The 25,317-nt window shown below is 50.3% G+C and overlaps 8 protein-coding genes across 8 annotated transcripts; 4 read left to right on the top strand and 4 right to left on the bottom strand.

Moving 5' to 3' along the window:
• Nucleotides 1-628: 628 nt before the first annotated feature.
• On the bottom strand, nt 629-1,745 carry FIBRA_02486 (uncharacterized protein; the record flags this gene model as incomplete). Its single annotated transcript, XM_012324346.1, has 2 exons — nt 629-1,072; nt 1,128-1,745. 2 exons carry the CDS (start codon nt 1,743-1,745, stop codon nt 629-631), a joined length of 1,062 nt encoding a protein of 353 aa, XP_012179736.1.
• Nucleotides 1,746-5,048: 3,303 nt separating this feature from the next.
• On the top strand, nt 5,049-6,415 carry FIBRA_02487 (uncharacterized protein; the record flags this gene model as incomplete). The annotated part of the gene is made up of 3 exons (XM_012324347.1): nt 5,049-5,363; nt 5,490-5,745; nt 5,808-6,415. 3 exons carry the CDS (start codon nt 5,049-5,051, stop codon nt 6,413-6,415), a joined length of 1,179 nt encoding a protein of 392 aa, XP_012179737.1.
• A 2,911-nt stretch (nt 6,416-9,326) lies between these two features.
• On the bottom strand, nt 9,327-13,182 carry FIBRA_02488 (uncharacterized protein; the record flags this gene model as incomplete). The annotated part of the gene is made up of 8 exons (XM_012324348.1): nt 9,327-9,361; nt 9,412-9,508; nt 9,588-9,735; nt 9,787-9,941; nt 10,074-10,288; nt 10,744-10,948; nt 10,997-11,100; nt 13,020-13,182. The coding sequence occupies 8 exons, from the start codon at nt 13,180-13,182 to the stop codon at nt 9,327-9,329; spliced, it is 1,122 nt and encodes a 373-aa protein (XP_012179738.1).
• Nucleotides 13,183-17,294: 4,112 nt separating this feature from the next.
• FIBRA_02489 (uncharacterized protein) lies at nt 17,295-18,641 on the top strand (the record flags this gene model as incomplete). The annotated part of the gene is made up of 3 exons (XM_012324349.1): nt 17,295-17,705; nt 17,758-18,329; nt 18,506-18,641. 3 exons carry the CDS (start codon nt 17,295-17,297, stop codon nt 18,639-18,641), a joined length of 1,119 nt encoding a protein of 372 aa, XP_012179739.1.
• Nucleotides 18,642-19,298: 657 nt separating this feature from the next.
• Nucleotides 19,299-19,668, bottom strand: FIBRA_02490 (uncharacterized protein; the record flags this gene model as incomplete). The annotated part of the gene is made up of 2 exons (XM_012324350.1): nt 19,299-19,423; nt 19,479-19,668. 2 exons carry the CDS (start codon nt 19,666-19,668, stop codon nt 19,299-19,301), a joined length of 315 nt encoding a protein of 104 aa, XP_012179740.1.
• A 160-nt stretch (nt 19,669-19,828) lies between these two features.
• On the top strand, nt 19,829-20,640 carry FIBRA_02491 (uncharacterized protein; the record flags this gene model as incomplete). The annotated part of the gene is made up of 4 exons (XM_012324351.1): nt 19,829-20,026; nt 20,078-20,232; nt 20,285-20,365; nt 20,433-20,640. The coding sequence occupies 4 exons, from the start codon at nt 19,829-19,831 to the stop codon at nt 20,638-20,640; spliced, it is 642 nt and encodes a 213-aa protein (XP_012179741.1).
• Nucleotides 20,641-23,230: 2,590 nt separating this feature from the next.
• Nucleotides 23,231-24,487, top strand: FIBRA_02492 (uncharacterized protein; the record flags this gene model as incomplete). Its single annotated transcript, XM_012324352.1, has 1 exon — nt 23,231-24,487. The coding sequence occupies one exon, from the start codon at nt 23,231-23,233 to the stop codon at nt 24,485-24,487; it is 1,257 nt and encodes a 418-aa protein (XP_012179742.1).
• Nucleotides 24,488-24,972: 485 nt separating this feature from the next.
• On the bottom strand, nt 24,973-25,223 carry FIBRA_02493 (uncharacterized protein; the record flags this gene model as incomplete). Its single annotated transcript, XM_012324353.1, has 2 exons — nt 24,973-24,999; nt 25,053-25,223. The coding sequence occupies 2 exons, from the start codon at nt 25,221-25,223 to the stop codon at nt 24,973-24,975; spliced, it is 198 nt and encodes a 65-aa protein (XP_012179743.1).
• Between the last annotated feature and the right edge of the window lie 94 nt (nt 25,224-25,317).

The following is a 25,317-nucleotide window of genomic DNA, read 5'->3' on the forward strand; positions in this document are numbered from 1 at the left end:
CCCCCCCCTCCCCCACCGCCGAACCGGAAAAGACTCAGTGCTGAGCACGGGCGGCGAGAGGCGGGCGCGTGCTTCCCTCTGCGAAATCGGTCTCGCAATCGGTCCTTAGGGCTGGGGACCAAAACTGACCGATTCAGTGACCGATCGGACGAAATCGACGACCCTCCTCGGAATGGCGTAGCAGCCCCTTCCCGGACTGCCTCGTAACAATATATTTAATGGGGTCGATTATAGCAGGCATGCAGGTGCTGCCAGTGTGATATCCATTCGAAAGCTTTGAGAATTTTCCTCTAGCTGCAAACATACAAGTTGCCCTGGCACTTACTGGCACGCACTGCGAGTCAAATCATCCAACTCTACCCGACAAGAATGTACAAGGGGTAAACATTGTAGCTGGTACGATGAAGCACAGTATAATCGGGGGTTGTACAAGTAATTGCTACAGCGTATAATCCATACGCTCGTACAAAAAAGTTGCGGCCACGATGGAATACGAAGAAAAACGAGTGGACCTTCTAGAGGACATCATGAGCCGACTTCAACAAGACGAAAGTGTTGATAAGTAACACTCAGACAGAACAAACAGTCCGCTTCCCTAAAACCAGATAAAAACAGTCATCTAATCGCCTTACACAATGTTGTGCGTTACTTTCTGTGTCACCTTCTGTGTCACCTCAATGCACACCCACCCATCGTCGTCGTGCTTGACACACTTGCCCAGCCGATCCAATAAAGCCTTCGCTCGCGCAATAGAGGGCTTTCGGGTAATTGAGGATGACGGTGTCTTAGATGGACGAACGTGGTTGTACTGTGCTCGAGAGAGAACCTCCGCTGGACTCGCCGGCGGTCCAGTCGTAGGCTTGGAATCAACGCGGACTTTCCTCAGCCGCCGTCCCCGATCCGCCACAGGCCTAACATTCAGACAAAGTGTTCGATCAACGCCGACAAGAGTTTCCCAGGACGAAGCGCCGTCCGTGAGGAACTCGCTGTCTTCCTTCGCTTCCAGTACCGACGGGAAATCGACCTCGACATAATTGTTGGTCGATGTAGTTGTCACAGAGAACGCGGAGCTCTTTACGTAAAGGCATTAAGATCGACAATAATGCCCATAATAAGGATGTACGGACCATATTGACATCTACGAACACCGGGAGGCTTGCAAAACTTCCGCTAGGCAGCTGTCTCCCTTCGAAGAAACCCTCGTCTGAGATGGACTCATCGTCCATATGAGATCGTCCGAAGTCAGCGAGACGGTATTTGGGAGGAGCCCAGTGGTTGACATTCCTCAACTCAGGATCGTGGAAAAGGGCAGTGACAGCAGCCGAAGACGCGCAGGCAGGACTGTGCAGACCCGTATTCATACCGGGCGGAGGAATTAACCAGACAGGTAGAAACTGCGACCCCATGATCGTATCGGTATCCGTCTGCGCTTCGCAAGCCCACGAAGACGGGACTATCCGCTCCTCCGACTTGTCCGCGCAGGGCACAACATAGTGCGCTGCGCGTCCTGACAACGCCTGTGTGAACATGTCGATGGTGAGGGCTTGAGACTGGGTGTCGAGCGCGTCCCGGGGCGACTTCCCATTTTGCGGATAAACAGCGATGCGATCACAGACTTCAGAGTCAAGAAGTTGTGCACCGGAGAAAGTGATCAGTCCGTCTACCGGGTCCCAGACAGCTGCGAAGGTGAGCGCAGTATGTGGTGGAATGAGTTCTGACCACCGACGGTCACTTGGTTGCTGCATTATGCCGGTGCTATTGCCGAAACTTGCAATGAGCTACTGGAAGGGGGAGACACTGCTTGAAGGACAATCAATCGCGCAGTCAGATATGTTTTCGAGGAATATAAGCTCACCGTTCTGTACAACAGAACAGATGGTGCAAGAGAACAAAGGCGTCCAGACGACTGCTATCCACTTGCTCCACTGTTTCACGGAAGACAAACAAATGAGAAGAGAGGATAGAGTGGAAGTCTTACAGCCGGACGGGGTGGTAGCCCATGTATGCCAGCACACGAGACGGCCTTCAAGAGAGCGGATGGAAGGTCGAAGACTGGACATGCATAGAAGAAAACTTTGACGGGGACTTTCCGTAAGCCTCATCCTCATGGTGATCCGAGCGTCAGTAGGAGAAGAGGGCACTATCGTGAACTCGCAGTCCAATGGCGAGCTGCAATTCGGTGGGAACGTCTCTCAACTTGAGGTGGGAACGAGGATAACGCATTTCACCGGAAGTGGAGATTAAGTCACGTCGTGACCCACAGTAACGTGGGTACGTAGTTGGACGCAAGAACCTGGCATGACGAAGGTAAAGAGGCAGATGCACCTATAGCATGGATGACGCCCAGCCTTCATCAGTCTGAAGATATCGTTTTTGCCCTCTATTCGTCCCTAAACCTCCACGTTGGAAGGGCTGGCAAGTATGAGCCATTCCTGAGCTAACGCGCGCAAGTAGGCACCATTAAGCGCTACAGGGGCCATAGCGTCGATGACGACAAGCCATCAAGGCTGCCAAAAGTTTTGAAGCAAATGCCCTCTAGCTACAGACTTGTAAAATCCGTAAAGGCGCAAACGCCGAGCGGTGACCAAAATAGCATGCCAAGCCCGAGTCAAGAGAACTGCGGCACAGGCAGGAAACCTACTCCTCTTTACATCAATTCCCATGGTGCTGCAAAAGGGATTTGTGGCGCTAAGGAGGGAAAGACGGCCTGACTGCGACTCCACAGCGCCCAAGTGCATGATGCAGAGATATACGCCATACGCATGACATGGATCTGGGCCGCCGTCTTCGTCAGATATCGTGTGATAATCGAAAATCTGTGTACAAGCCCCAGAACAATGTCTATAGGCCCAAGGACATCACGAAGAGACAGACCTAAATCGTCAATGACCGCTGATGTGCTCGTGGGAGAGCGAGTCATTAGCAGGTTACGGCTACAAATTTCAGAAAGCGGCGATATAGTACGTGGCGTCGAATATCACGAGGGACGATAAGTAGAACTCACCAATCAGTATAGAACGCGGACAGTACCGTCTGTATATCGGCGGATCGGCACTTGAACCAACGACCATGAGGAAGTGCGCTACGAGGTAGAGGTCTGGATGATCTGCGCCCGGATTTTAAAATCATCCAGACTGCTAAACGGAGTGAAGGGTTAAATCTGGAAGATCAACCTCTTCCACGAGAATGTCCGGAACGAAGCCACGAAGCCAGCCGCCGTATCGTGATTCGGCCGCGTAAGTCTGCTGCCCGATGACGTGATGGCAACATGAGATAGACTGTGTTAACGACGAGATTCGATTGCTCGGCGACAACACTTTTCACAAGGAGCATCTAAACGGCAGATCCGACAGCGTTCCTGGACGAGCATTGGCCAAAGAATCAAGCTGCTTACCGTCGAGAATCAGTAGTGTTTGGGAGGCTGCGTTCTGGGGACATGCCACGCGTGTACAAGCATGAAGCTGGGAATGAACGAGCATACACGCGGATAATCTCGGCCAGAGCTAGGACATTAACCGATGAGAGCATCGCGTACCACGGGGACTGCGATGGCAGGACAGGTCAAAGTAATTTGAGAAGCTCACCGAGCAGCCACCACGTGTTGATACGAAGTCAGCGGTGATTAAACTAGTGTATGAGGATAAGGCCGTCTGCCACGAGCATAAGAATTCAAACAGGCGTTTGGGGGGGTATTCCGTGAGGGCGCGGGATTTGAATAGGTGTAACGAACCTCAAGGTGGACAAAATCCTAATTGAAATTGGAACTGGAAGCATGTTCTTGCTCATATCGAACCGACCCCGATGTCTAGTGTAGCAACTTGAAGGACTATCGAATTCCTTTCTTTCGCCTCGCCGTACGCGTCCGAAAGCTCAGCCAGCGTCATAACTCCGCGCCCAAACAAGACGCAGCGGAATTTTCTGCCTGTCTAAGGGCCACGTCGGCTACTGCAGGTGCAACGTGCCCTATCTTCTCGTCAGACTTCGTTGTGAAGAGAATATGCTACGATCTTACCAACTATAACGAGAAGAGGGATGGTGAAGTGTGTGAAAAATTTGCAGTACAGCAAAAATCGGCTAACTGATGTCACTCCAATCTGCCGTCAGAAACTGTACGACGCCCGATTGTCGCAGATAAGACCAGTTCCTGCGCTGCTGTCTCATAGGTATATGTATCATTCGTGAGCATTTAAAGGCTGACTGAAGACATATGCAATCGTGGTGCTTGCTGTATCACAGAAGTAACCAAAGGCCTGTCAGCTTTAACGACACAGCTTAGCCTCGACGTCTGCACAACATCTGACATTCAGGAATACTGAGACGGTGTGTCAGGGTTTGAAGGTTTGAAAACAGATTTGCAATAGGCAGACGTACCCGATGGTCCAAAAAAGAGTAACTCTGACGAACAGCCAGCGGCAGTATTCTCTAGCAGAGACATTCTCACTTCTGACGATGTCAGCGAAGCATGTAGCCAGGGAAAATCACGTACAATGTCACAGCCTACAGCGAACATTTGAATATCGCTATTTACCATTCAACCTCAGCCGCGCACCACCTGAGAGACGGGGGCCATTTTAAGAGTAAAGAATTTAGAATTTAGAATTCGGAATTTGGAACCTGGAAACCGCTGGGGGCTTCGTCGAAGGAGCGACCGACATAGATAAAGCCTAACTCCGTAACCTGAGGGTAAACAGCAGATTCATCAAAGGTGCATTGGTACAACGCGCAGCAGCAGGCTCAAAATCGTCGCATAGAATCAACATAGGATATCGCCGGAGCATGTGCCATGGAGTGCCGTATAACGGCTAGGTAGTATTTGAGTGCTTATTCGTGGTATTATAACTTAGTTGGATGTGCCGATTAATTTCAAGCATCAAAGGCTAAGTAAGTAATACCATATTTCCGCTTCCAGTGAGGCTCGGCTTGGCTTGTCGTCGATTCTGATCTGAACGGCCGCAGCGAGCGGCTTGCCTGCTCCAGCTCCCACTTCTTGCCAGCATTCATAGGATTCTGCTAGCAGCCTGGCAGAGCTCTGAAAACCTGCGGATGCGATGGCCTCGACCGGTGGACTCTCCCGACGCCGTGTTCCTAACGCCTCCGGATCTACCAGCACCTCGGACGACCCAGGCGAAGCATGGGGCACCTCTCCTTCCCCCTCTGCGACGAACGGAAACGGAGCAGGTCTACCGCAACACGGCTCAGTACCGTCAGTGTCTCACGCTGGCTCTGCTTTCGAGGGCGGCAGCAAAATTGCCTTTGACCCGCGAGATCTGGAACGTGAAGACGAGGATGAGCGACAAGGCGGCCGTGCTCCGCGGCTCACGATCATGGAGGAAGTGCTCCTGCTCGGTCTGAAGGACAAGCAGGTGTGTACATGTGTCCACCATTCGCCCTATTTGTGAGAGTTGCGGCCGTACCGGCAAGCACGTAACGTCACACCACATGTGCACGGATAACGGGCATCTTGCATAGTCTAATGGTTTGTCACACAGGGCTATCTATCCTTCTGGAACGACAATATTTCATATGCGCTACGAGGGTGCATCCTCATCGAGCTCGCTCTCCGGCGGCGTATTGCGCTGGTGCGGGATCCAAATCGGCGGCAAGTGCCCCCAGCGGACCGAGTAGTGGAGGTCATTGATGACCGGCAAACGGGCGAGACGATCCTGGATGAGACACTTCGGATGATGAAAGCGCAGGAGGACATCGAGCGGATGGCGGTGAACACCTGGATTGATCTGCTTAGCGGTGAGTGTGACTGGGACGCCATCCTGAGGAAGAGTGAGCGCTGACAATGGCGTGATCTGAAGGCGAGACGTGGAACGTCATGAAGATCGGATTCCAACTGAAGCAAGTGCGAGAGCGGTTAGCCAAGGGGCTCGTAGACAAAGGCGTATTACGCACTGAGAAGCGTAACTTCCTGTTATTTGACATGGCGACGCACCCAGTGGCGGACGTCCGGACAAAAGAGGCCATAGTATCGCGTGTTGTCGCGACGCTGACCGCAACGACATCTGCGGTTCCTGGTACCGCACTGCAGAAGGAGGGCACACAAGCCCGAGCGACCCGTGCGGTATGTTTAGTGTGCGCTGCCTATGCAGCGAGCGTGCTTGACAATGCATTCGGACGGTTGACATACGAGGAGCGCGAGGCGGCCTTCCAACGATGTGACGAGATTCTGGCCGAGTTTGCGTGCTGGCCGTTCGGGAGCGCTAGTGCATCAAAAGGCGGTGGGCCGACCCGGAAGAGGGAGGCGGCGCGCATTGGGATGGGCAGTACGGGGGTCAGTGGGCGGGAGGCAGTGCTGGGGCTGGTGTTAGAAGTTAGACGGGAGCTAAGAGGAGAAGAGGACTTGTGCTTCGAGCTAGTCGCGGGGGTGTTGGAGGTATTGTCGAAGCTGGACTCGCTGCTGCTGTGAGGTTCGTTCGGGTACTACTCACGATGTCAATTTATATCCGCGTTCTTTTGCCTTTCCCCCTTAATATATACGCGCACCTTGTAGCTTGCCTTCGCTTCTAGAGAGTGGCGATGACTTCGTTCATTTAGTTCTAATACTTGGGTTGAACAGCCGAAAGATAAGTGATGCATATATATATATATAATGAGGCTGTATTATTATTGTTTTCAGGAGTAACAACAGGTAACAATTCTTGGTGCAAATTATGAGTATCTAATTACAATGGGTAATCTATTGCCACTGACTAATATTCATACTAATCATTCGACCTCGAGCACCGTGACAGTAACACGATGACGTTCGACTTGGAGTTAAGCATAACGAGTCCTTTACTGAACCTCCTCTTCGAGGTCTTGACAACATGTCAGGCTTGATAATCACCTCGGCGGAACATGTTTTTGTCTACGCATGATGGACCCGACGCGACCATGCAATTAGTTGTATAGCTCCGAGTCCCACCTGCTTTGCAGCTCATTTGTCGATCGGTTCTAAAACTATTGCGCCACTACTTCATCGTGGCCGAACGCACCATGAGAATCAATGTATGGTTTGCCCCTTTCATCTCTTCCTCATGCAGTAATTTTACACTGATAGAATTGTCCTAGGGTGAGCGGCCACCATGGTGTATCTTCATCTTGGTGCACTCTCTTTTTGACAGACGAACTGAGTGTCATCATGATACCCCGAATTTTTAACTCACAATATGGCGCTCAAAGATTTGTGATATCTTCCAAGGATTTCTATCATTTACCCAACAATTATCTTCTTTAAACGTTCTGAGCTGTTTCTGTTGACGGTTGTCTTCGCTTCTCAGACTTTGCTTTTGGCACTGATGCAATTTGGGATCACCGCGTCGGATAACTGTGTACATTCCCTTGTTTTTTTGTGTCCTTCGGCACTCTCTTTGATCTTCGCAGCTTCAACCATTTGATTATGTTGTTCCTTACAAACTTCTCATATTTCGGTCTCCTGCGTCGATATTTCTGTACTCAAGTTGTCCGCAAATGTTCAATTTGGGCGCGAGGATGATGAGAATGTTTGTAATGAGGCTAGCATCGAGTCTATGAATAGACGGCTCCAGTATGCAGCGTTTTCACTATAACCTACTTTCTGGTCCTAACCGTCTGAAATTAGAAGAGACTCCATATGCACTCCAGAAAGGAGTCGCAGTCGAGTGTCTGGCATTCCAATCAATTAGATGCATCAGACAAATTACATGAGACATAGCGCCAAGAGTCCATGTCTCCGGCCATCTCAAACCACAATTGCATTGGATGTGACAGACCACAACAGCATGCATGGTGGTATTCTGAAAGTACGTCCCTCGGGGAGGCGGAGCGGAGGACAGTGTGCTCAGTAGTCGTGACCGGTGTGAGTCGAGGCACTGTATGGTTTGAATTCGGGTAAGCATACCAACACTTCATCCTCCGAGTCGGTCGTGATCTCGCAGTCTGAGAGCGCACAACATCTTCCAGTCCGCAAAAGTTTTGAGACCCGTGCGCTCCACACGTACTCCGAACATAGCGATAGTAAATTACTTTAGCTGTCACAGCTCTGTATGATACACATTGATGTCCCCGTCGTTCATTCGCCTCTAGATAATTTTGTATAGTCAGCAACATGATTTAGAGCAAGCGTGAATTCTGACCATAAATAGTGTTCCGCCAATGCTTTGACACGATTGCAGCAAATAAAATAGGGGGTAACAGAGTCGCTCCACTGGCATTCGAGGCTATATAAAAATGGCTGAATTACCGTCAGACGCCGTATCTCAATGAATACAGCAAATAACGCAGAGTGGCGTTGGCGACGGACCAGATGTAGCAACTCATTGAGCAAACTTGTGTGCAACAATGCAAGGTCCTCTCGAGCAGGCTACTTAGGAATGCATTCCAACGAAGCATGCGTCTCCGCATCAACCAGATTCCGATTAAGGACGAGGGACTTCCGAACGCGTAACACTAACAGAAATCCATCCTGCGAACCTTGAAGCATATGCATGAGGCCTGTGAACACGCAAGATATCAACAGTAGTTTCAATGCCGGTGGAAGCAAGTCCCTATGGTGTGAAAAGACTAATGCTCATTTTGACTACGATCGTCCGAGGAGTCCCACATACTAGACCGGATCGCACCATGACATAGGACATTCATGAGATAGACGCAAGGCCCCAGCGGACGCACATCCCGATCCTCTTTCTTTGTCGGCACGTTAAACTCTTTGAGTCCATTCGCTGTCGCAAACTCGAAAAACTGAAATGCAGGCTTGATGCCCGAATGAATGAATTAAAAATCCTATAGCCCAGGGTACTGTAGAGATACGCATCGTCCAGTATCACAATCGGGGCGTAGTTGCAGCTGAAGTACCAGAAGAGCTCGACGTATGCTCAGCCACTATGACCATAAATGATTTGACTTACTAGCCTGGGAGCGATGCAGAAGTTTTGTTGATGCTTCTGATAGATCATGCGCGGTAGGAAAGAAATAGATAAATTAACGAGCTAAGCCGCTCCCAAGATTATCAGATGAGAATAGAATATACCGTCACGGCCGATTTTGTTCTTCCAGGCTGCTATCTGTTGAGGCACGGGGACAAACGCTGTAAAATGACGACGACGAGGTAGCTTACGTAGACGATCGTCTAGATAAATGTCGTTTGAGTGGGATGAACTCCATAGAATCGAAACAGCAAACGAATGGTATCAGTCTACTGAAACCTTATCTTCGCAGAACACGCAAGCCGTCATCTAAACCGTCGACCAGAGGAGAAGGAGAAGGAGACCAAGGATAGCAGCTAGCCCAAAGTGATACAAATACAACTGCATAAAATTTCGTGAAGTAGGAGTTTTGCAATACATGTCCAAAAATCAATGTCACCAAGGATAATAGACATTCTCGTCCCACGACCCTAGAAAAGTTCATTGACACCCGAATTGATCAACATAGGGAGTGACGTACCCTCAGTGATACTTCGCCATCCCATATAAAGTATACCGACAGCTGCTGTTTCGAGAATCGTCGCTACGAACGAGCCGTCGATTTTTGCCGATGTGCCCTATGCAAAGTGATATCAGTGATGTTGATCAAGAATACAACGTCAGTTAAGTCGCTGCATGTAAAAATCATGAGCCCACCTCGCATATAACCTTGTTCAACAAGAAATAATCTAATTGGCTGAGGACGAAAAGAATCATGGCCAGTACATAGTACCAGATCGGGCGGAATTCATTCAAGATACCCAATACAACATATATCATTAAGAGGAAATAAATGATTGCAGCGCTAATACAAGGATCAGTGTGCTGCGAAACCAGCGCTAGATCAGACACTCACGCGCCAGGCCATATTGAAGTCAAGACGAAAACGGGCACGCTGTGCAGGTTCTGTGGTGGATTTGATGGTCCGAATACATGCGTAAGTGTGAAGCCAACGTCCAGCGATATGTAAGTCGTAGCAGCGAAGAATGCCAAGATAAGAAAATTGAAGGGCTGTGGAACAAAGTGTAAATGATCAGCCTCCGTCGTGACCAGATACTAGTTGTCTCGTGCTCCATTGTCGGGCTGTCATCGCCGCACATATGGAGAAGGCGATCCGTTCGTAGACCAAATGAGGAAACTCACGATGAGTGAGGCAAGAGTCCCATCTTCGACGAGCTGCGTGCTCACAAGCGCGTTGCCCAAAAGCGCCCAAAAAGTTGCTGCGACTAGACCGGCATGCACCGCTGTGATAGCTGTGAGCGGTGTTGAGCCTTGCTCAAGGAAAGAGCCAGTAGTGATGAGTTGGAAAGGAAGAGTGAGGAAGTACAGAGTGAGAAATTGGCAGAACTCTATTCGACCTGTGAAATGAAGATTTTGAAATGAGCTGCCAAGAATGAGTGATATCATGAGAAGAGATGTGGAAAAGCGTCGGAGGAATCGAATTCATGTCCGCCCTACACATCTATAGTGTAGGTCAACACCAGCTATCTATCACAAAGAGTCTGCACGAAACCAGATGTACCCTGCAGACGGACAGTATGAGGGGGCAAAAATTTGAAGAGCAACCGCAGTAGAGACATATCACCCGATGCAAATGCGGGCAGGACAGCGTGTGAGGCCAAGTCCGCGATAGCATGCACAAAAGATACGGCTGAGGAAAATCTTCGGAGGCGCCTTTCGCAAGAGAACCAGGCATGAAGTGAACATTGTTGAGAAGCGATCGAAGGGCGGAATGAAAGCTGCAATTGTGGGGAATGCAGGGACGCCAACGAACATGGATAAAGTAGGGAGAGGTTAGACAGAAGAAACGCACCGACAGCGGCTTTTCTCCTCCGCGCGAGGAAAAGCAACCAGCCTACAAAGACTATGCTCACTGCACAGACGACAATGTTCGCGACATTTCCGGACGAATGATCGTGACCTAGACGGAGGGTGCCACAATATGGATTTACGCCGACAGGTGCAGAGGCGGGATCTGCGGATATGCTGACCAGAACCGAACGATCGTTGTCTTCGAGCTAGGGCGGGTCAGAATTCTCGGAATAGTAGAATGAATCCGGTCATACCTGACGGTAGAAGAGGTTGCACCACGGGTAAGACGGGACAGTATGGCAGAGAGGAGCAAAATCCCCGAACTGAGTCATTGGGAGGGAAGGGACGGAGGGGTCGACTGGCAGGAGGGCAGAAGATCAGGTGCACGCGGAGGACAGCACGACGGAGACAGACGGAGTCAACACCCATTCAAAACAAATCAAAACTGCACTAACCGCCACAGCTTGATATTGTATATGATATGCGATAATAAACGGGAGGTGTGCACCTGCACAGGTGGCAGGCAGATTGCTCGACGAAGAGAGCGACAAGGGTGGGCAATGCGCTCGTCGAGATCAACGACGGCGACGACGACGCGCACAACAATTACGCACAAAACAAAGCCTGCTCTCCGGCGCTTGTCTGCCTGTCTCTCTTTCTCGCACTCGGCTGCTCGCTTTGCTGTTGTTTTCTGCCGGGCCGTGCGCGATTGCACTGCCTTGCATGCCGCTCGCCAGAATCCCTGTATGCACGCCCTTTGTCTCGATAGAATATACATTCCAGGCTTTCAAACTTGTGAGGAGCATCCGTACGCCTCCTCTCTCGATCGTGTACGCTGCTCAACTGTCTAGTTTATATATCCCGGTGGATCGTTCTGCTTTCCTTGGCCGATACTTCTGTCCGAAGTATCCGAAGCGCGAACAACACTTGTTCTCTGATCTTGTGCAGTTTCGTAGACCGTCGAAATGAAAATTACATTGGCGGCGCTGGTGCCAGAAAGGAATATCTGTCCGCAACTCATCCATGGCCCACTATGCCATCGGAACTAAGGCATCGCGCTTGAAGCCTGAAGTGCTATAATTTCCACCTCCACAGTGAGACACTCAACTTGAGCTGCTGTATCATCAAGTGTCCCCGATTCTCATAGTGCGAGCTCAAAAAAATAGACGTCCGAAGTTCATGATCAAATTCAATGAACATCTTTCTATCTCAGCGCTGTTAACTTCTGTATATGCTTTAACTTCTTTCAAAATGTCGCGTGATGCACAGGGCCATTCTCAATAGATGCAGCATATGCTGCCACCTACAGTATCATGCGGATCTGCTGACACGATTGTCAATGCTCACCTTATTCGATGGATGTCAGTGAAATCAGTGAGCCTCGCCCCTGCGTCGCCTGGAGACATGCATTTCCCTCACAGGCAGAGCAGTACCCATAGGTCCCTTCGGATATCGGCATAATAGGGCTTGCTTGGTTTCCACAGTCCCATTACCTGGCCAGGGCTTCAAGTCGTGGTTGTTATGGCTACGAGGCTTTGCACAGACCTTACGTGCGACCCCTCAACATGTCTACTGCTGCGTGCGGTGATCGTCCTTTCTGTATGGCAACGTGCACTTGAATCTTTGCCGCTGATTCGAACGTGCCCATGATGTGGACGTCTTTCATCTTAGTCATGTGTGCTGAAGGTGATAATCCATCCTGAAGCCGCGTGTTTGAAGGTAAGCCTGAGATGCCATGATCCCACGCATACCACGCATGCACGCACTTGTACCTGGCTTCGGACTTCCGGCGTTCCCTATGCTCAGAATAACCTCCCCCTCTACCATCTGCCTCAGTAGTGGATCCATTAACATACGTCATATAATGCACGGTGGACTCTGCGTATCATTTTCTCGTTACTCAGATTCTAACCGCCCTCTTCGAATTAGGCAATGGAGTCCCAGCCTCATACACACGGCGCGCCCGCCGCTGAATGTTGAACGTGCGCCCGCAGCACGCGTTCACAGAACACACCACCGTCGCGCTCCCTCGGTGCGAACGCGCTGTCCACCTGGAGCACTGTGGCGGGCACGGTGCAGCACCAATACTCGCCGCGGCTCTATTATGAGGTGCGCCCACTCAGCCTCTGCCACCACGCGCCCCGCAGGTGACCACGGACCCCCTGCGTACATCGTACCTAGACATCAAGGCGATCTACAGCGACGCAGACAACACCGTCATCTGCGACATCTTGCTCTCGCGCATGCTCTTCGATGCTGCAGTGGGCCTGCTCTTACCCGCGATGGTCGTGTACTTGCAGCGCCTCTTCGCGCGGGCGCCACTACAGGGCACGCTCGTGTGCTCAACGGCGTCCGCGGTGCCCATGCTAGCGGTGACACTCGGGTTGGTGCAGACATGGGACGATCCGGCCAAGGGTGCAGGGGTGCGTGAAAAGTCCATCTGCACATGTCCTGGCCTTTTGCCTATAGAGTTAACTAAGCAAAGATACACAGAAAAACTCACAGGACAGAATTCTACTGTGAGCGATCCTTCATCATTGAAATCGGTTGAACATGCGGGCCGGGCCCTCTCCCAAGTTTCTTTCCTGAGTTGCTTGTCTCCAACCCACCTCCTGTGGACTCCCCAGTGCTAGCTTGATGTGCCAAAGATTTATCCGGTTGCTCTGTCTGCTAGTAGCAGTAACTCTTGTACTTGGTACTCACTGTGCTTTGTGTCGACTCTGCTTGCTGCTGTGCTTCATATCAAGTGTTAATACTATCCTGTACTGCTGCAAGTGCCAGGTCGCAAATGTATTTACAATATACCAGCTAACAATACATGAAATACCCCTGTTTTTGACAGCTTAAAGATCTATGGTAAACATTTCACTCCATTTGTCACCAGAGCGTTCGCAGGTTGATCTAATAAAACCTGACCTCGCACTTCGCTGATTGGATCGACCCCTTCCCACAGGGCGAACCACCAGGTGAGCTGCGAACCGATCTATGATCCAGCAGGGCAGGTATTCGAGGTCTCTATACTCGGCCAACGACGGCCAAATCATGCCGCGTGATCCGTCTGTGGCTGGAGTCGTGTGGCGTGAGCATGTCCATCCCTGTTTTCATAATAATGACCTATAAAAGCTTGTCGCACTGCAATACAAATTGCAATCATTCTCAATGCTAGATCAATATGCAGGAGAATGCACATGTCGTCACCATGCTGATTTCTATTTGCAATTCCAAGCCACTAAGGTATTGTTCTACATACATATGCATGCAGAGATATATTAACATTTAATTTACAATCGCCGTCGTCGAACACATTCCGGTTCTGATTTTGCTGATGCAGTACTTGGATGCTTGGATGGAGGACTCATGTGGCTTGCTCCTGACGACGCCTCTAGTGGATATTCGTGTCCGGCATGTACCTCTCGACGGTTGTTGAAACACTACATCATTCTCAACAAGGTCCAGACTCCAGTTCATGCCTTGGCAGGTATTCATAAGATCTCCATCTCCGCGGCTTGAAGGTCGACATCGAATCTGAAGGGGCGCAGGCAATGCGCAAGAAGTCACGTCAACACTTCTTCGACAAATAATGTGCTTATTATGATACCAAGAGTTATGCTGGTGATGACTTAGGAAGGCATCTCGTGCCCTTTTCTGTAATTTGGGCCCTCTCGTGGCTGCACATGCGCTGTATAGCACCCGCCGTCTTTGTACGGATCGGAGATTCAACGCCACATAGGTCCGGGCTGATTCCGTGACACGCAGGTCCTAACTAGGCGTACATGCGACCTAACCTCAATCGGACATTATATCCAATGGCGGTGCAATGCCGTCTGATATCGGACGTTTGAGCCTGGTGAGAAAAAGCACTTTCTTAGTCCTTCGACGATACATGAAACCTGACGCTAGAGAATGCTAGAGCATGTAGCGTACCGGCGGCGTAAACACAATCAGAGTCACCAGAGTCTTAGGCCGGGTGCTCTCTCCGCGGTGAGTACAGTATCACTCCGCCGGACTGTTTGTGTTGTACTCATCTAAGCACTATCGACTAAATCACTTCCCCACTCCATTTCTACAGCTGCCTTGATCGGCAGTCTCATCGGCACAGCCGACCTCGTACTACTTCTAGACTGGCTAGAATTCCCTGCTGAGACAATTCGAATTTGACAGCCAGCTTATCGTGTGGTGTTCTCCGCCGACGTCGGTCAATAAAGTAGGGTCTGTCTGATTTACGCATTCTTGAGTCCAGAACACGCTCTAGTTCACTCCAGTTTCAACAGCAACTATGTACAGTACGAGACAATGATGCTGACATATACAAGTCTTTGAAAATGCGGAGCCATCAAGAGTTTCTCAATCGCGAGTGATAAACACTGCACTTAAAGCACTCAGCCAAATCGGAGGGCATCTAGCGTTCTCACCTTTTACTGATGCGCGACCGCAAGTTCTGCCTCATAAGAAGTTTGATCGGAGGAGAATGTTTAAGGTCGGGTCGGCCTATACATGACTTCTTGAGATCGTGTTCCTTCACTCTTGAGCCTCTATTAAAAGTTGTCTGCCCACTGGAGACAAATACACGATGGTAACATGCTCTTAGGGTCAAGACACCAGAAATAGGTCTGGTAGTGCCGGGTGATACTCAGGCTTGCACGTTCAAGTTTCCAGCTTGCATGGTCGTCTTTTCATGCGGTGTTGGCTCTATAAATAGAATTACCCCAGTATAAAGTGTCAGCATAAAGTAGTAAGTTTGGTGCACTAATATTTCTTACTCTCGTTCAACTCCGTGCACTCAGACTGACTCGGAGTGCACGCGGCTGCACAGGCTTTACGTAATGTCAGAGGCTGATTTCGATTCGCCACCACGCTCGTCCCGAGCTCACTGCTCAGTTTGCTGGGTCTGCGTCCGATTCTCGTAGTACACGCTGGCAACGCTGAACTCGATACGTTTACATTGAATCGAAATGGTGAGCTCTCTCGCTGACCGAGGCTGGGTACTGGCTTCATAACTTTGAGACAAGATAGTCGTTGAAAAGCGTCGCTCCCTCATCGCACCCCTTCTCAAATGCAACAACAGTCTCATCGACCTCGGCCCTAGTCCCTCCGCCGCCTGAGCTGGAGCAGACCTTATCCATGCTCTCCTCTCATCGATCTGTGCTGGGATATATGTTGCTCACCCGAAGTCATCCTATCACCATAATCAGGCATTCTGGCGTTGTATTCGAGGGCGAGCAGGGCAAAAAGTATGCGAGTGCTGTTGGAAGAATCGTGGAGAGTGTTCAACGAGGGCTTGAGGAAGTCAGCGCAGACCAGACTGACTTGGTATGCCATTTCGTCTTCAAATCTTCCTCCGAATGCAAACCTTTGACTTTGATCATGATTTCAAGGACGACATGCGCTTCATGAGAATTCGAACGAAGCGTCATGAGATTATGATCTCGCCAGGTTCGTATACCAATCCGTCTTTTGTATATCCCATTCAGCGCCTTCATCTGGTTTCTTTTCTAGATGAGCGATATTTGCTCGCAGTTTTGCACGACCCAGCATCATGATGCCTCCTAGAGACACACGCCGAGTCCGATCTGATCAGGATTCGTTTTACCATCTGTAACACCTTCAGCTTCTCGTTCAGCTTTTCTGGATTCTGTCTCTCAATACCACTATTGTGTTTTATGGCGTACGTCATGTAAGGGCTATTTGTCACTACCCGTGAACCATAGAGGAGCCGACTGTTCCTGTTTTACGGGCGCAAATCCGATGTGAAGATGCAGTGCTACTTCTAACGCCAATTATGTAAGTTGTTACCCGCTGCTTCAAAGCTCCAAACTATTCATTTCTCGCGCACGCAGCACGTATTTATCTGCGCCTTAGATTATGTATCTGGCTGAGCTTGACTCGCGGGCCCCGAACCCTCTACGCCAAGTTACGGTCCCGCTCTCGCGTGATGATCTCTCGATCTGGGAGCTTGTGGCCTAGCGATCGGCTGAGGCCCTGACTGGCTTATTTTGCAGCTGTTCATCCTGTGTCCTGCTCAATACTCATCAGATGTGGGCATATTTGCTATCGATTCATATTCATTAAACTCGTTCGAGATTACTCGCCGGAATGGTATGTAGTATGGAACGTTTTGAATTATTCTCACTTCCAGGTTTGAGCGGAGAAACCAGAGCTTGCGTATCGAAGGGAGAGGATTGTTATCTCGATCTTCCGCCTGGTCTAGACTACAAATTGGCTGCAATCGCATTCCGCCTTGCCTTTTCCAATCATCAGCGGGTCTTCGGCCAGACTCTGAAGCTATAGCGGAGTTTCATCTCCATCTTTCTTCCGTCTTTGCGGGAAACGTCCGCTAAGTAGTAGTCAGGCCTTGAGCTTCATCCAGTGATCGAGATTTGGTGCCAGCGGCCAATTTTTTGTAGTTTGGACCCCCATTTTAGTCTCTTAAATCAACCTTGGCGTGCTCGCAGGGCATGAATTTTTGTTTGTTGCCGTCCTCCTGCTCACTAGCATTGTTTATGGGCAGGTTTTGGTTCCCCCCTTCCCACTTCTACCATACCGACACGCCTCATGTCCAACCCCCCCACTGGTAGACTCTGTCTCTCCGGAGAAAATTCTGTCGTTCCGAAGGCTCGGTCAGAAGATGTGGCTATCGCCACCCTCGAGTTGATTTCCAGGACGCAGGGCTCTGTAGAATCGTCGAAAGAGCTTGTTTCCTCGACATTACCTCTGTCGTATCCACCTCAATCTGCCCGTCCATCGTCCCCCCGTCTTCCCACCGGGATCATCGACGAGCCTTCTACGCCTAATATTTGGAATCTGATTCCATACAATGTTCCGTGGGGGTCAGCTTATCGTGATTATGTGCCGGGAAGTCTTCCCGGACCTGAAGGTCCTTGCATTTTCCTTCGTTCTCCTACTCCTTTGAAGAATCGTCGAGTAGCAAAGGCTTGCGCGAGATGTCGCGAGCGAAAAGCAAAGGTACGCCCCCGAAAGGAATCCGGAGCAAGAGCATCAGCTAATTCATCCTCAGTGCAGTGGAACATATCCTGCTTGTACACGCTGCATATCGCGAGGATACTTATGTCAGTATACTGCCGATGAACCCAAACGCGCGAAAGGTCCTTGCCTCTTTCGGGAACGACAGCGTGCTGCGTCGTCATCCGACTGCTCTTCGGCGAGTGGGGACGCATGTAGCGTGACATCCAGCTCTGATGTCTCCGACTACACTTCTCTGGTTCAGCCTCTACCTTCGAAAATCGAATTCATGGATGTTGAAGTTGATGGTGTGCCTGAATGCTTAGATCTGAGTGCTGTTTCCGACGAGTGGGAGCTACACTGTCCAGTTTGGCCAGAGGCGTTCCTTCACTCAACGACGAGTCTCTGCTTGGACCAATCCCCCCATTCACTACCGCAGCTTGACGATCACCCTACTGGCCTACAACCGGAACAGTCACACGCTATATCAACTGACAATGCTAGCGTTGCGCTTACTGTTCATGCGCCGCAGCCGACCACAATCGCCTCGAGCGCTTTACTCACATCACCTCTAAATTGCGCGTCTCCCGCACTAAATGTCGACTTGCGCCATTTGTTGACCCAACAGTACGTCGCCTGCCCCGTTCCGCAAGCGTACCGCCCCACCTCATTTACTGGATTATGGCCCTGTCCTGGAGTAAACCCCTTCATGTATGCAAATCATGATATCTTTGGAGAACATGCATATCATGAGCGAGTAAACTACTTTTTGAAGTCAATTCATCGACTGATCGTTATCACAGGATAACACCCATGGAAGTGGCCTCCTTCCGGTCTACATATCCTCATTCGCCAGGCTTCGCGCATCGCGGCGCTCTAGACGTGTACGGCAAATATCATCAAGATGAGAACATTCAGCCAGCCTCGATGTATGGCTGACACCTTACGCCCCCAAAGGTTTCTTCGGATGCTTTTTAACTTACTCAACAAGGATAGGATACAGGATATTAGATACATCATAACGTATACCCACATTCGGTCTCTCGCTAATCAATTTTATGAGTTCGTGGACATTCATAGTGTTCATAATCATGTACAACTGCATGTGCCATAATATCATCGTCCGTGCTGTTAGAGACGTATTTACATATACATTGAACCCAAATGATCCAATTGTGAGTGTATGTCTTTCAAGAATCGTGGTTGAATACCGACAAGGCATACCGGTACCGATAACTCGATTTACAAAGTATGGCCAGCAACTACCCATTCTTTCGCTTGTGAATTAAGCAACCGACACTGCGAGACCTGTTAGACCAATCCAGATTGGAAACCACCTCCTGACCAGCGTTGTATGATATTTCATCCTAATATTTGAAAGCAAGGTGCCGAAATCTGCTATTCGAGTATGACAACTACCCGAGAGTAAACATCCTCCAGTCTCATGACCTTGGCAGGTACCAACTGTGAACAAGGCGAACTCGCTGCCTTCAAGATCGAGGCGAACACTAGTAGCCTATATCTGCCAGAGACAAGATCAGATACCTAGATCACCAGAATCGATATGACGCCAAAACGCACTCCACTTAAGGGCGGTCAAGAGGACAGTCCATCAACCGCCGGAGGTGGCGGAGGATCCTTCAAGGGATTTTCCTCTCGCGCCTGCTCAAGAAGGGAATCTAACCCTCTGTCTTTCACAGCTTTCTTGATACCGGCGTGGGCTCGCGTCAGCAGGATGAGTATCTTACAAGAAAAACTTCACCTGAACACATTCACGATACGAGGTCCAGATTTTCCCGCAGCTCCGTTCGTATTCAGCCGCTTTTTCTTGCGAGAACTTGGAACGCTCCTCTTGTTTGGCCGCGGCAGAGACAGCAGGCTCGAGGTAGCCTTCGAACCAGGCATTGAAGCAGGCATCGTACTCTCGCTTTAGAGGCGTGCACTCTTCAGCCAAGCTATGCGCCATGACAGCAGCAAGGGGAAAAGACAAGAACCCAGGCTGAGAGGTACATGCCGACGTTGTGAGCGCATTCGTCAAGGGCGCGGCCGACGCAGCCGCCGCGGACAAACCGATACACACAACGCCCTTGGGCGCTTCAGCTCGACTCTGTTCTCCGTCGACGACAATGGTGCTCGTGCTTGTTATTGGCGATCTCCATATTCCACATCGCATCCATGACTTGCCGACGAAATTCAAGAAGCTGCTAGTCCCGGGTAAAATACAGCAAATCTTGTGCACTGGAAATGTCTGCGACAGGGAGACCTACGAATACCTGCGGACCGTTTCGCCTGACGTTCATGTCGCCCGCGGAGATTATGATGAGGTAGCTATTGGTTTATGATCTTTCTACTACTTAGAACTCACCGAGCATCAGAGTTCTTTTCCATTATCTATCACGGTATCACATTCGCCTATACGGATGGGGGTCATACATGGGCACCAGTGTTTGCCCACCGGTGACTTGGATTCGCTCAGCGCAATCGCCAGGCAGTTAGACGTTGATGTATTGATCTCGGGACACACTCATACGTGCGTCGTAACGTGAATGAAATGGCAACGGCTCACTATAGCTCTATCCAAGGTTCCAAGCAGTCGAGTATGATAACCGTTTCTTCGTAAACCCTGGATCAGCTACAGGTGCTTGGATTGGTTCGGTCAAAGGGTATGATTCACGGCCATCCTGACAATTCAAACGCGTGCATTTTGTTAACTGCTGCGGTTTGGTTTAGGGACCCCACGCCGTCGTTTGCTCTCATGGATATCCAAGGGCCAGTAGTGGTGACATATGTCTATCAGCTCATAGATGGCGAAGTTCGGGTGGAGAAGATAGAGTATCGGAAAGATGTGGATACACTCAAAGAGGCACCGCGGAGCACGGTTATGCCCCAGAGTATACCATCGAGTCCTGCCCCGACGCAGACGCAGAGCGTTTGGTGAGACGAGTGCGAGGCTTATGTGATATATTACCATATTTCGTGGTGCGCCATACCTTTGCGTCCAATCTGGACTGTTCATTAAGACAATGTAATCTTCATTAGGCTCCTTGCCTGTTGTACGTATCGTATGAATGGAGAACAGAAACCATACAGAAGCAATTGCTAGTAGAGCAATGATCGGGCGCTGGTACGTTCATTATCAGATGTTAGGATTAGGGTACACGGATTACGATGACGAAGCATGGGGGTAATCTAGATATCAGCGAGCTCCATAGCCACTCATTGCGAAAGCATAGATATCGTCCGGTCGAGGCGGCGTGGGGTTGGTGTCAAACTTCGAGGTCCGAGAGGACGCCCTCTGTGAATCGATGTATCTGTCGGTGATCGCCTATGACCCAATGTGCTTTGAGCAGTATGCCGCTTTGTGGATGTTGATATGGGCTCTCCACTCCCTTGTGTCGAGCTAGTACGCTCCTCCAACAAGGCAAGCTCCACCAAGCAATGACCTTCCTTCCATTTCTCTGGGGACTCATGCGCGCGTACTATCTTCCATCCGATGTAGGAGCAGCACTTCGCACATGATAACTCTTGAATTGTATGTGCGCCAGTGTCCATCAGGAGAACTTTGGGAGTCCCCATTGCGACGTTTGCTCTACAGCTGTCTGGTCAATTTCTCGGCAGCTGAGCAACAACCACTCTTTCCTCGGGCACTTACGCCGTTGAGAATAACGCAGCTTTTCCAGTGTATCCCCGGAAGCCCTGCTATACGAAGATGTTAGTAGGACATGTCGTTAATATGGGATCACTCTCACCTTCGCTATCAAATCCCGCTCAGATACGACTCCAGTGTGACAATCCTTGCAAGCCAAGTGTAGTTCCACCTCCTGTCGGTCATGCGGCGATGAAGTGTGTAAAAGTAAAGGTGTCGTCATCGGGGTATTCTGCTGACTCTCATGATAGACAGAGGGTCCTCATTTTATAGCGCGGCTTGAGACAGCCGCTGTCGCATTGGACGCGGGTGGGTAAGAGCGCAAGGCCGCATCAAGACAGCGGTTTGATATGTACGGACGCTCCGCACAGCCCTCACGTAACCGACGCGTCCTTTTCGGAACGTGAATGTGTACGTCTCTCCGATGAATCGACACCAGAGACCTGCAGCGGATGTGCAACTCCAGAGAGGGTTAAGTTGAGTCAGTTTGAACCTTACGACACCCTGCTGCGGCAAATCTGAGCCATATGGCTGTGAGTGTGTCCGAGTCCGCTTTCTACCGGGGTGTCCAGTGATGGACGTAGTATCACGCATGCACTCATCATGTTGATGTGCGGATCTCACTGTGGGCTCCGGCCATCACATGCAGGAGGAAGTTAGAGTAGGCTGGTCTCCAAACGTGTCGAAGACAGAGTAGGCTGGTGTGTTGCAATGCGCTATGCCACCACGGTGCTGCCAGGCATTGTCACACAGCACTCGAGCTGTGCGTAGCCGTCGTGACGCGGCGTGCACTCTCTCGCCCTAAGCAATAACCTTGGAAGTTGGAACCATTTCAGCAGCATGCTTACCACGTCTTCAACCATCATACACACGCTCTTCAGAAAAGAGATCCCATCTCATGTTGTCTTCATTTTAACATATACACTGCCCCGTGATCATCAGTGATGGACGCTTCGGCTCACTTCATTATCATCTAGTACGGACGTAGTTGACCCTTTGCCTCAGGACCTGCAGTGCGACACCAATTTACACTATGTGCTCAGACCAGACTAGCTGAGCTGCTCCTGTGCTGTTGGGGATACTTGTCATTCGTCACCCACGGACCACGGGCCTCTTCACTACATCAGCACGCAACACGACAACACTTCGGGCAAAAGATGATGAAACCTAACATGTAACAACCAAGAAGAGTCAGCAATGTTGTACATCTAACCCTCGAAGACAAACTGTCAACCATGACACTATCGATATGCTTTGCTGGGCAGAGACGTTTGTTCATCTAACGGATCTCATAGGTTTAGATAGTACAGCCTGAGCCCGAATCGCAGCCAAGGACTACGTATTCCGACCACAGAAGCAAGTCTCCACAAAAGCCCTACTTTCTCCATTGTGACGAGATCAAAGTTCGTAGTAACACATGAAGCAATCATAGCGCGATATGGAATCTCCGCGGCTCAACCATAAGTCGGCAGAGCCATCCAGAAGCCAATACAGCGGCATTCAGCAGGGGCGAATCCAATTCGGGCCTACTTCCAGTCGCCTCGTGTTGGGGTCAGTCCTGTATTGTATTGGCAACAAGGTTTCCTTTCGACAGCGTGCATACACTAAGAATCGGGGATAGCAATCCCCGGTTCATATCAGATCGTCTTGGATTCTGACAAACACTCGTTCACAGCTCGATACGGGGAATCAAATTCAAGGAGGGTGTATGTTTAAAGGTTCGTCGAAGATCAGCCTAAGCATATAAAGTCTTTCAGGAGAGTACCTGCTTTCAGCCCACTACCTCTTGATTGCCACCACGGTATGTAGCCTATGCTTGACGGTGTGCTTCACTCAAAGCGAGTCCTGTTCATAGGACCAGAGCCACTAGTAACTTAGCGCTATGCCTTTCGACGTATTCCAGCAAGTCTTCGGTCTTTCCATGGCCTCGAATGCGGTCAACAACTTCAAAGGCACCCAGACCAACCTCCAAGCCCGTCTCCAGGCTGTCCTTCCCGGTCTCCTTCCCCTTCTCGGCGAGTGGGCGGTCGTCTGGGGCCCTGTAGTATGGAAAGTCAACCCTGATAACGACAAGTCTGGCCCGGACAATTCGTGGTACGTCGCGCACAACCCAGCCGTACGTTTTGAGGATGGCACGATCCGTCCAGCCTACGTCCTCGCTATAGCAGGCACAGCCGATTCCGAGTATGACTGGCCTCACGAGAACTTTTGGGTGAACCAGGTTGCCGCGTTTGACAAGTGGGTTGCGGCCGGAATCAAAAACGTTCCCGAACCTGTTCCTGGACCCGAAGTTGCACCAGGCGGGACGTACATTGCGATGGGGACCGTAAATGCTGTACACACACTGCTCACTGTGGCACCGCCACCTGGTGCCGCTGCGGCAGGTAGCACTTTGATCGACTTCTTTTCCGACTTACCGGCAACCTCGACTCGGAGAATCCTGACAACGGGTCATAGTCTCGGAGGGGCACTCTCCCCTACCATAGCACTCGCCCTTGTCACATCGGGCGTGCTTCATCCACAGGAGGTGCTCACATTCCCCACTGCAGGACCGAGTCCTGGAAATCACGGCTTTACCGACCTCTTTAATCAAACGTTTCCACAACGTTTGTGCGCAGATGCTTCAGCCAGAGGATACCAGGTGTGGAACCTCAATATCGCCAATTCCATCGACATTGTTCCACAGGCGTGGTGCCACATTTCTTCCGAGTCTCCAGCGCAAAATCTCGATAACATACCGACCATCTACGGCAAACCCGCACTTTCTGGAGTCAATATTGCTACGTTTTTGCTCAAATTTCAGGCAGCGCGCTCAAAAACCGTGTATATTCCTCTCCAGAGCCACATCGTGCCCGGGACACCTCCTAAATCTCCACCGGGAACGATGAAAGAATTTTTGGCAGAAGCATCAAAGCAGCATGTGCAGTTTTACCTTGATCTATTTGGAATTCAGCCGCCGCCGAGCACCCCCAACGAGGTACTACGACGAGATGGACTTGTCTTGAAGTCAGGAAAAGAGGAGATACGTGGATACCCCGTAATCGGAAGGATTGAATGGGTCAGGGAGCACCCAGAAGAAGCTAAGGCAGAGGTTGATGCGGCCGAAGCTCGCGGTGAAGGTAAGCTGGAAAATGAGTAGGCGTGACTTGTTGTGATAGGAAAGGCAACGATACAAGCCAGTCCAGAACCAGTATACTACTTGTAAAACATTTCCCAAATCGCATTGGTTGTACTTTGCTCATTCCACTGCCGCTGTGCGCTCGTCATGTAAAATTGGCCACTTGTGGCAGGACTCATCCCTGACTCTGTCTTGATGTCTGATGAGGAGGTAATTCGACGCCATATGCACAAGGGCGGACTTCCCAAGAAGAAAAAACTCAGAATCACTGTCATCGTGTACAGCATAGACAATTTGAGGCACAGCGGCGCATACATCGTTTTCTCTCGGTAGGGATAACTTGTAAAATAGTAATAACAAGGTTCATCGCGTCCATAACCGTCGATCATACTGTTTAACTTAGTACAGCGTCAAGATACATAGCCTACCAAATATACAATTTAATTATTAGGTCCACCACGGCAGCGCTCAACGAACGTGTCGTCTAGGAAATGACAGCATTGCCTCTACCAGGCTATCTTCGCAATGAGCGACTGTCCGGAAAAAGATCAGGTACACGTTGTCCAAAAGAATAGACACCACATACCTTAGGGTATGTTCGCACAAGAAGTTTCCTGATTTCGTCCATCATGAGAATTCCCAGTGCGAATGTGAACGGAATCCCCCAGAACATCCCTGGGATGGGTGCGGTGTCGAACACGTCTTGCAATCCAGGGCCATACAGGTTGACGATGGCAACTATGGCGGTAGCAGCCATGCCTATCGGAACAACCAAATTGCGGCGGGGGCCCCAGAGAGGATTCGAGTTGAAGATGGAGACGCGGCGGTTGCGGACCGCGAGGAGACTGCCG

Source organism: Fibroporia radiculosa (genome assembly GCF_000313525.1).
Source record: "Fibroporia radiculosa TFFH 294 genomic supercontigs, scaffold1286, whole genome shotgun sequence".
Classification (NCBI taxonomy): domain Eukaryota; kingdom Fungi; phylum Basidiomycota; class Agaricomycetes; order Polyporales; family Fibroporiaceae; genus Fibroporia; species Fibroporia radiculosa.